General features: G+C 41.0%; 1 protein-coding gene across 1 annotated transcript; it reads left to right on the top strand.

The window, feature by feature from the left end:
- The first annotated feature begins 4,595 nt into the window (after window positions 1-4,595).
- slc35c1 (solute carrier family 35 member C1) lies at window positions 4,596-6,801 on the top strand. Its single transcript, XM_086108156.1, has 2 exons — window positions 4,596-5,213; window positions 6,175-6,801. Exons 1-2 carry the CDS (start codon window positions 4,700-4,702, stop codon window positions 6,750-6,752), a joined length of 1,092 nt encoding a protein of 363 aa, XP_085964282.1. The 5' UTR covers window positions 4,596-4,699; the 3' UTR covers window positions 6,753-6,801.
- The last annotated feature ends 3,913 nt before the right edge of the window (window positions 6,802-10,714 follow it).

The following is a 10,714-nucleotide window of genomic DNA, read 5'->3' as shown; positions in this document are numbered from 1 at the left end:
ACACCTCTACGTATGCCCACATAAATTTCTGAAAATATCAAAATGATCCCACCAATATTTTGGATTTTATGGACATGAAATGAAGAAAAGGATGAATATACAGTCATCAAAATTCTCCACAGGCACTTATTGCAGTTTAATGTCGCTTGATGAGAAAAAACGCTTGTGTCCATGGACTCCAAAATTTTGAGTCAATGATTTTAATATTTTCTGAGATTTATGCGGGCATGAGTAGAAATGTGTTTGTGAATGTTAGTGATGACTGATAACAGTTTAGAAAAGACTCACAGACATTTCATTTAGACTTCTTTGCTCATCTATTGAAATATAAAAGTACAACGGTAGAATGCTCGTGGTTGCCTGCAGCTGTTTTAATCGTAAAACAACAAAAAGTTTTCATTTAAGTTTAAAATGGCTTACCTGAACCAGAATCCCACTCTGCATTGTGGCCAATGGGTGAAATCCAATTCAAGTCACTTGCTGTCCTACTGCTGTCGTCTCGTCGTCGTCTGTTTCTTCTTCTTCTTCTCCTTGGTTCATTGGTGGATTACATCTCTTTCTTTCAAACTGCCACTTACAGTACAGGAAGCGTAAAGCGTTTCCATCTATACCCTGCTTATAGTCAGCTCGGCCAACAAACACACGAGACAGGAGGGGCGTGTTTCTGTCAGTTACCAGCAAACCGCGAATCCGTCAGTGATGGATTGAGAAGTCCGTCGGTACTTGACCTGGTTGAGGATTACACTGACAGACGATAAAGCCACCTCCATCAGTGCTTCATTCATCAAATTAAGTTTCCCATCAATCTTGAGCAAAATGGGTGTATGTCAGTGACACACTGGCGGACCTTCCGGCAGTACTGACGGAATGCCCACCAGGGAATAATTTTGGACTGGTTAGACCGCATCTGTTGTTGACGAGTCACCATTGCGGTATTTTGATCTTGCTTTCAATCCGTCCACATATTTTGTTGAAGAAGCTGGTTCGGTTCAATCTCAATCCTTTCTTAAGGGGTGCCACTCCTTTTCATCCAAAAGATCATGTGTGAGATTTAACTCTGTACTCTCTGATGTTGTTATGAGTAACACAGAGCCCCCCCTCCATCACTGAGTGAACTCAGTGCACCCTATTTACAAATGACTGTATTAGCTCCCAACCAAATCAGTATGTTGTCAAATTCTCAGATGACACAGCTATTCTTAGTCTGCTCACTCATGACTCTGACATCTGTGCCGGGATTGACACATTTGTTGACTGGTGCAATGAGCAGCACCTGAGCATAAATGTGAAAAAAACCCCGGAGGAAATGGAATATGCCTCTATGTTTTTATGGATTTTGGATGAGCATTGTGTTAGTCTGCACTGTATTTTGTCCACACTGTATTGACCAATGTATGTCGCATCATGAGCTAGTCCTCCAAGACAAGTTTCTCCTGCTGGAGACCAAATAAAGTCAAACTCAAATTCACATGTCATGAAACCTTTTAGAATTTGACTCGCACTCCTCTGTCTGGTCTTTCAAAATACAGCGAAAATTAAGGCCAAAGAGCCATCAGAAGTTCAATTGGAACCTGTCAAAAGAAAGAACGAATACAAACACCTTTAATGTATTCTTTACACTTTTTTAACCCGGAAGAAAGCATTGAGATTGTCTTGGCCAAGACAAATAACGCTAAATAAAGGTGAGCATCTCATCAGTACTCAAATAGCACAAAATGCAATCAGTACTCTAATTTGGAAAAATCCCTCTGACTGAGTCACATTTCTTTCCATTCATTTGTATTTTTTTTAACTGAAATATTTGGTGCCTATTAACTGCAGAGTGAATAGTAACAAAAGACTTCAGTGCTTCAGTGACCCTCGGTGCCACCTGCAGCACATTCTCTCAGTTGTTGTACTTGCTACTAATGAGTGGAAATTGCTCTGGCTGGGAGAGGTCGAGGAACCTGGCCATCAAATGAATATCAAACTCAGCCAAAGTCAAACCACTTCAGTCCAAGTCTCAGAAAAAGAAGTGCAACACCTCTGTATTGCCTGGAGGCAGATGGGATCACCAATCCGCTGCAGTGAGAAACTTGACTTGGAACAGACCAGCTCACCAGCAACGTTCTATATCCCCGTAGCGAGTGTTCTTTAGTAGGAAATGTGACATCAATTGACCCATTTTGAATATATTCTTCAGCGACTGAGATCAAGCGTGGACACTTGAATGAAGGATGATAGCATGAAGAGAGAGGTTGTAAACAAAAATTATACAGAAAATGAATTTTGTTGTTCACATTTAGTACATTGAAATGACATGGCATTTGTCAAGTAAGGGCCAGCTCATTGTATTCATGTGCTATTCCTGCATGAGCATAAAGAAATAGATGACACTTGAATGCTGGGTATATCAGGAGCAAGAATAAGCACAATTATGAACTGTACTTTATCTTCTAAAGTGTACAAGGTAAAAGAAAACCTAATCAGAAGATTTTACATGCCTGCCAATGACCTCAGCTTGGCCTCTTAGCACCTACAACCCCAAAGCAGAGTAAAACAGTCAGTGCCGCCGTGTCATCCTGTTTATGAAGGAAAACGTGATGAAAAAATTGAATTAGTTATTAGCTTACTTGTATCTCATGGTTTGTAGGCAGTTTACAGAAATGGGAAAAGAAGGGCACCAATACAAACAATTGACATTCAAAACATCATTGATTTTGACTTTCGCCTCCTCCCTCCAGGGGGTAGCCACAGCGAATCATTCACGTGATTAGTTTGGACTTTTTTTTATTTTTTATTTTATACCGAATGTCATTCCTGACACAGCCCTCCAGTTTGTCCTACGGCTTTGAGCAGCGCTGGGCTGCTCCATGCAGTGGCTCGGTAACAACAAAATTATATTTGATTGAACATTTTTGCCATGTTGAAGGTGAAGGTTTCCAGTAGCAAAGTGGTGGATGAATAAAAGGGGGTTTGAAGGATGAATCATCTTTTATGTAGAATGTATCAACTTGGAGGAAAATTATAAAGCTGGGATCTGAAATGAAATAGTTAAATACACAACGTATTTGTTAAATTTTATGTAGTTGATTTGTTATTTTCCCACATATTATTTCCTTAAATGGTGGACGCATTGACTTTAATTTGACGTGTTTGGTTAACAACAAAACAGTATTTTCTACTGCAGTCATACCTGGAGGCGACGTGAAAGAGACGTCGATTTTTTACTGCCATCTTGTGTCGTAATATTGCATTACAGCTAATGATTGACCCTGATACTCTGGTCAACCGCATTTAATCAGTAATGGCTTTATGTGTCCCTTCTTTGACGCAAAAAAATATTTTTACAAACATTATATCTGTTCTTGAAAACTTTTCATTTTCGTTTTTAACTTTGCCCTCTAAATGCTCGCACAATATGGGTTTTCACCCTGCGTTTATTTTATAGCGATAACGCGTCATAAAAAAACAAAAAAAAAACACCACCGGTGTTGCTGACCTGAAGCATTAATTCATAAACATGACCAGATATATTACCATATTACAATGATGATGGTGATGATTATACTATTTTGAAAAGCTAATGTGCAGAAGCAAAACATGAGGGCAGATTCAGAATCTGTGAAAAAAATTTGAAAAGTTTATTTGCGTCGCTGATTCTTAAAAAGTGAAAAAAATGTTGACCAATGTGATTAATAACATGTGTTAATGCCTTCAGCATTCTCACAAAAATAAAAATAATACAATAACTACTTGACACAAAGAAGTAGCTTCCCGTGGCCAAGGTTTCTTGACTACTGGTCTTCAGGACAAGCAATTTATCCAAACCCATTGACTCAAAGAAGCTGTGGATTGTATACTGATGGTATTAATACTAACAACGCTTGGCAGTATAAGCAGAGCACAATCATTTTTTTCCTTTTTTTAACGTCAAAATAAATGTTAATTTATTCTTTCGATCATAATCTCATTGGGATAGAGAGAGTACAAGTTGAATACAACAAAACTACACAAAAGAGTGACAAATGAAATATATGGCTCTCATGATATTGTGCTTTCACTTACGCGTGCCACAATGATAACTATGACCACAAACATGCAGTTTGCGCCAATATCAACATTGTTACGCTTCACAGTTTGATGCTAAGACGAGCGCGTTTGGCTCTCACAAGCGCGTCCCCTCCTCTCCATCCACCCTAATGTGCGCACTGCATGTTTGGATTTACGAATGACTTGTAAATATGTAATAAAATACAATACTACTCTCTATGCATTATGTTGAATGCGAAAAACTGTCTTTATGTGGCTAATGTGGCTTTATGTGGCATTTGAGAAAGAGCAACCTATTGAAGTGTAAACCTTCAAACAGTAAGTTGCTTCATCAGTAACCATGAGACAAATAAAGTTTTTTCTGGTATTCAATACTTCCCCCAAATAAAACAGACACTCAGTAAAATGTGTACTGAAACTAAAGTTACCGAAAAATGACACAAACGTGGATTATAACTATTTAACTTTAAATCCTACGTCCTTGATGGGTCTGATGGTACACGCCCATTTTCCTACGTCACCATCAAGGAGCTACAGTACTTCCGCGGACAGTACGTCTACGTCACACTTCCCTCTATGCAAGCTAGCCCGTGGAAGTTCCTCATTGCTCCGTTCTCGCACCTCAGTGTGCGTTAGCTCGAGTAAATGAAGACCTTTCTCTTCAGTCATGAATAGGACGCAGCTGAAGCGGTCCAGTATTTTGAGGATGGCTGGTGTGGAAATGGTGAACCGAGACGGAATCGAGGAGACCTTCCTCCTCCGGGCTGCGAGGATCGCAGCTGTGGTAGCAATGTACTGGTTCATCTCCATAACAATGGTGTTCCTCAATAACCACCTTTTGGACAACCACGACCTGGACGCACCGTTATTTGTGACATTCTACCAGTGCGTTGTGACTGTGATGCTCTGCTGGCTGATGCAGCTGTTGTCTGCCGTGTGCCCGCAACTGATCGATTTCCCGTCGGTCAAATTTGATGTGAAGACGTCCCGCGAAGTTCTGCCCCTGTCGGTGGTCTTTATCGGCATGATAACATTCAACAACCTGTGCCTGAAACATGTCGGAGTGGCCTTCTACACTGTGGGACGTTCCCTCAGCACAGTATTTAATGTGTTGCTGTCGTATGTGGTCCTGAGGCAGACCACTTCCTTCAAAGCCATATTGTGCTGCGGGATCATTCTAGGTACGTCGGTTCGTATTTCACTTAGTCTTTTGAGTAAACACGTTCGGAAATCTGAACTGGTCTTGTGATTGTAAACACACTACCAAAAACAACACACTGAAATGCAACATGCTGCTATTACCACTATCAAACAAATGGCAGTGGAACTGACACTATTTAAAAGTAACCAAATCTTTTTTTTTTTTTTTTTTACTGAGTACCACAACATCAGAAGAACAATACACCATTTCCCAATTTCTGGCCACCACTGTGACCAAAGAAGCAACATCCCTTTGTTAAAAGATATATATTTCAAACATTTACTTTGATAAGACTGGTTAGCACATCCGCCTCACAGTCCAGAGGTCCAGTTTGAATCTGGGCTCCGCCCTTCCTGTGTGGAGTTTGTTTGTTCTCCCGCGTGCCTGTGTGGGTTTTCTCCAGGTAATCTGATGGCTCTTGCCAGTCAACGTGGGGCACGAGTGCCGCGAGCACAGCCGGTGTTAAACGCTGGCAACGGGCACCGCACAATACAGTGTCAGCTTATGAAGTGTTTTTAGCGCCCTTAATTAACGTTTGCACATTATTTTAGGACGCCGGTGTGTCGTTTAAATCAGTACCAACAGTTTGTGACATCAATAAAAACACCTTCAACATAGTCTGGAAGACGAGTCGGGCCAGCCATTATGCTGTGACATGCTGCTGGGAACAACTTCTAAATAAAAGCATTTCAAGGCATTGATGTCCATTTATTATTTGGTGAGGTATTATTTTGAAGTCGGCCTTCTTTGGCGTGTTACTGCCATGGATAGCATGAACAAATGTTGCTGCTTGACTTCTTCCTGACAATGTACATGCAAATAAGCAGGTATGCGAGGCAGAAAAAAATGCCTCGAGGTTTTTTTAACCAAGTTACCAGCGATTACTCAATGAATCGCTTCAGCCCTAATGAAGACACCATCCTGCTTGTGTTGTTTCTCAGGTGGATTCTGGCTTGGCGTGGACCAGGAAGGCATAGCGGGCTCCCTCTCCTGGTCAGGTGTCTTCTTTGGTGTAGTCGCCAGTGCCTGTGTGTCTCTCAATGCCATCTTCACAAAGAAAGTGATGCCTGCAGTGGATGCAAATATATGGAAACTATCCTACTATAACAACATCAATGCATGCATCCTCTTCCTCCCACTCATCCTTGTATTTGGAGAGGTGGGCCGCATTACCAGGTTCAGCCGCCTCACTGATCTGTGGTTTTGGGCCATGATGACACTTGGAGGGGTGTTTGGGTTTGCCATCGGTTATGTCACAGGCTTGCAGATCAAGTATACCAGTCCGCTAACTCACAATGTCTCAGGGACTGCAAAAGCCTGTGCTCAAACTGTTATTGCAGTGTTGTACAACTCCTCCAGTAAAACCGTTCTGTGGTGGACCAGTAACATGTTGGTTCTAGGAGGGTCTTCAGCCTACACGTGGATTAAGAGCCGAGAAATGAAGATGAAACCCTCCGGGCCTCAGGATTTCGCCAAAGAAAAATTGATACTTGGAGAGAAAGCAAACACAGGGGTATAGCCCCCCCCCCCTCAAAAAAAGAAAATAAATCATAAATCTGAAAATTTAATTCAACATTTTGTCTGCTCTTTTTGTATCCATAATGTGAAATGCACTTTTGAAGTCATCTGGGGTTTAATCACACTGGGTTTATACTGTAATTTCAGGTCACTTTGTGTCATGGTGTAAACTGTTTTGTCTTTAAATTTAACATTATTGTGGTTCCTTGACACTTGCAAGCGAAATTCACTTTATACTGAGGTTGTTACTTTATTTATGCTTTAAAATTGGCTCACAGCACAAAGCAACAAAATTGACTGAGCGATGGCATCTATCTAAAAAAAAAACAATTTGAACGTAGGTGTACTGTATGTAAAGGTACCAATGTACAGTACAGTATTTATTTCGGGGGTTATGCTACAATTGCCTTTACAATCACTGACTGATCTAGTCATGTTCATGTTCCCGCCTGGGTGTAAAAACATGGTATTTCGTAAACATGAGTATCATTTTCAAATAACAGTGTTTGTGTTGTTTGTTGAGCACTGACAATGAAATCAACAGTCAGCATATAAATGTCTATTTCAATTGCCCATATTTGTTAGGTTAATATTTGTGCGGTCAAATACCTTTTGCGCCCCCTAGTGTCCACGGTGCCCATAGCGTTTGACTATCTCACCAAATTGGGGAGCAGGACCTGCTGCCATCACACAAAAACGCAAGGGAGCGTTTGTTTGTTTTTGTTTTGGTATATACAGTATATTGTATGAAAGAAATCAAACAAGACGCTGATGGTGTAGTGGTACACTTGCGGGACTTGTGTGTGGCCAGTGTGGGATCGGATCCCAGTCAGTGACAATATGGGTGTGAATGGTCGTTTGTCTCTATATGTGCCCTGCGACTGACTGGCGACCACTTCAGGGTGTAGTTTGTCTTCCGCCCAAAAAGTCAGCTTCAGCAAATCCCCGCGACCCTGTTCAGGATAAACGGTGTGGAAAATGGATGAATGGATGGATAAATCAAATAAAAAGTTGAATCAAATTACTGTGCTTTTGACTGATTGCTGTTTGGAGATTCTTCTATTTAAAAAAAGATCCTCGTAGCAGTGGCCAACAATACAACAATTGCAACAGTGAATCACGTGAGTCATTTTAACCTCGACATGTTTTGACAACGGGCATATGAGCAAATAAAAACAAATGATGAATTAGCTAACACACTCTATGCCACCTTTGCAAAAAGTGCTGAAAATCAGAGAACGCCTGAATTTTAGGCGAGCTCCACCCAGATTGCGTATCTGGCTTGTGTTTTAGTTAAAGGTCAAGAGTTAAGTCAACTTGGCCAAACATCTTTTGACTAATACTTAGAGCTAAAACTATTTCAAGCATAGCTTCGTTATCCATCCATCCATTTCCCGAACCGCTTAATCCTCACTAGGGTCGCGGGGGGTGCTGGAGCCTATCCCAGCCGTCTTCGGGCAGTAGGCGGGGGACACCCCGAACCGGTTGCCAGCCAATCGCAGGGCACACAGAGACAAACAACCAAGCGCGCTCACACTCACACGTAGGGACAATTTAGTGTGTTCAATCAGCCTGCCATGCATGTTTTTGGAATGTGGGAGGAAACCGGAGCACCCGGAGAAAACCCACGCAGGCCCGGGGAGAACATGCAAACTCCACACAGGGAGGCCGGAGCTGGAATTGAATCGCCCTGGCTTCGTTATTATTATTATTATTTTTTTTTAAACATAACCCACCCAGATTGATAGTTAGACCCATTGCAACGCGCTTAACAACGAACATTCTTTTGTTCGGCAACCTCCGGCAAGTGACGTCAATTACAGAAGGCCGAGTACCAGTCAGTCGTTGCAATGCATTGTTGATTCTCCCATTAACTGCTCTCTGCCAATGTTATCGAATTATTCGGCGAAATGCCTCGGCGCTGTGTGGCAATGCGCTGTCCACGTTCAGGCAAACCGTTGTTTGAGTGACCAAAAGAAAAGAATAGGGCACGAAAATGGACCAGAAAATTGGAACGAAAAAGTTTCGTTCTCACAATGCGGATGAATTTCACACTGGTGACGACGAGCATTCTTGTTGCAAACACTTCAAAGTCATCTGTTTTCTCAACCGGATTTGAAAAAAAGGTAGGTGGGGTAATCATTTCGTAACTCTGGCTGTTTATGAAAACATTTGATTCAAAGTATTATACGTGTAAATGGATGTAATCCTGTACAAACATATTTCAAACTATATTAGTGCATGGATGGGATCTTCTGTAATGATTTTGCAACCAACAATGCTGCCGATATAATTTTTGGAGTGGCCAACAATGCAACAGAGCTATTTTAGCAATGACAATGTAAGACACCAACGCACTTAACGTGTGCTCTCAGTGCTAGTGGGAATAGATGGACCAAATAGGTACAGTAATCCCACCGTGCACAATTTACAGCATGGCACAGCATAGAATTGCAAACAATAACTTTAGGCTCATAACTGCTGCCTATATAGTTTACCGTTCTTCTAATCCCGATGGGTGTCATCTCCACTCCACGTCAGGCTGTTCAGACAACATTTTCCGCATCCTGAGCATTTGCGCGTACATGTATGGTCCATCATACAACTTTCCAACTACCTCCTCTTCCTCTAACTCAGGGGTGTCAAACTCATGGGACATTGTGGGCCACATATGGCCTTGGTAGATGTCTAGTGGGCCGGACCAAAATTATACCATACTCTGCTATAAATAACCAAAATAATATATCTTTAATTTGTTTTGGTCTAAAAAAGCACAAGAACAAGAGGAACATTTTGAAATTTAATGAACAGGTCTTTTACAAAACACTTCATGACGCACCTTATATATCCTTAGACAAATGTGCAATTTACTTTGGTCATTCATATATATGCATTGCAACTGTAGGTATTGACATGTCCTTGAAGGCATCTGCTGTGTTGGGTCTGTCTCAGTGACTGACTGAGACTGCTGTCGTCTTCTTCTCTGATCAAAACAGTGTGCCCCTAGCGGATACTCTATGAATTTCACCTTATTAAAAATATTAATTCCGTGTCTTTTTTCACTTTTAAATTATCCTGCGGGCCTGATTGAACCTCCTTGGGGTCCAGTTCCGGTCTGCTGGCCCTATGTTTGACACCCCTGCTCTAACTCTTCAGATAAGTTTAGAATGTCACTTTTTTACGAATCGATTTCCGACTGGCTTTGTACACTTACCATCGTGAACCCCGCTCTTGTTGTTTTAAAGTGACATCACAATACGATTACTTTATCAAATTCATGAAATAGAAAATATTTTTTCATACTTTATTTAATGTATTTTGTTTATTTATTTTACTTGTGACATAAACATATTTCAATTGGGATTTTCTCACATTACTTCCCAGGTGACGTTTAAAAAAAAGAGTAAAATCATGTGTGGTGATACGATGATCGGAAATTTTATTTAAAAATTGTATTGCTAGTCCGATCAGCCGAGATTCAAATCCTAAAACCCAGAACTGTGAGGCAGATGTGCTTACTATGAGTTTATGGCTCAAAAAGCCAGTAGTACTTTTTTTTATAGTGTTTGAAAAATGATTGTTCACTGTCTTTTTACCTGATGGGTAAACAAGAATATTTTAATGAACCTGCAATTGTGTTCTCACTTCTCAGAAAAGAAAATGCAAACGACTGCGTCGCTGCTGTAATTCCACATTTTGACACTTGATAGCAGCAACACTTCACTTCAGTGGATAATACGACTAGAGCTGATTCCTATTGCATTTCATCTTGACTAAACCCTATTTTGCCATGAAAATCACATTTTGCACCCCCCCCCCCAACACATCCAACCAACCACCCAAAATGAACCCCACTAGAGTTCAGTTAAATACAAAGCAAACACAGATGATGAAGTTCAGTTTTTCAATGCATTTCTATTGCTAGAAAAAGCAAAGCTTTTTGTGTTTACCTTTCATTTGCTC

This window comes from Hippocampus guttulatus, chromosome 3 (genome assembly GCF_054856545.1).
Source record: "Hippocampus guttulatus isolate MCC_2025c chromosome 3, RoL_Hgut_1.0, whole genome shotgun sequence".
In the NCBI taxonomy this organism is placed as follows: Eukaryota; Metazoa; Chordata; class Actinopteri; order Syngnathiformes; family Syngnathidae; genus Hippocampus; species Hippocampus guttulatus.
Note: the sequence above shows the minus strand (reverse complement) of the source record. Positions and strands in the feature narration are given on the sequence as shown.

What these genes read in the sequence shown, in the direction of transcription:
- slc35c1 (XM_086108156.1), top strand. Translation starts at nt 4,700, where the DNA reads ATGAATAGGACGCAGCTGAAGCGGTCCAGTATTTTGAGGATGGCTGGT. An exon ending in GTGCTGCGGGATCATTCTAG is followed by an intron (nt 5,214 to 6,174) that starts GTACGTCGGTTC and finishes GTTGTTTCTCAG; the next exon opens with GTGGATTCTGGCTTGGCGTG.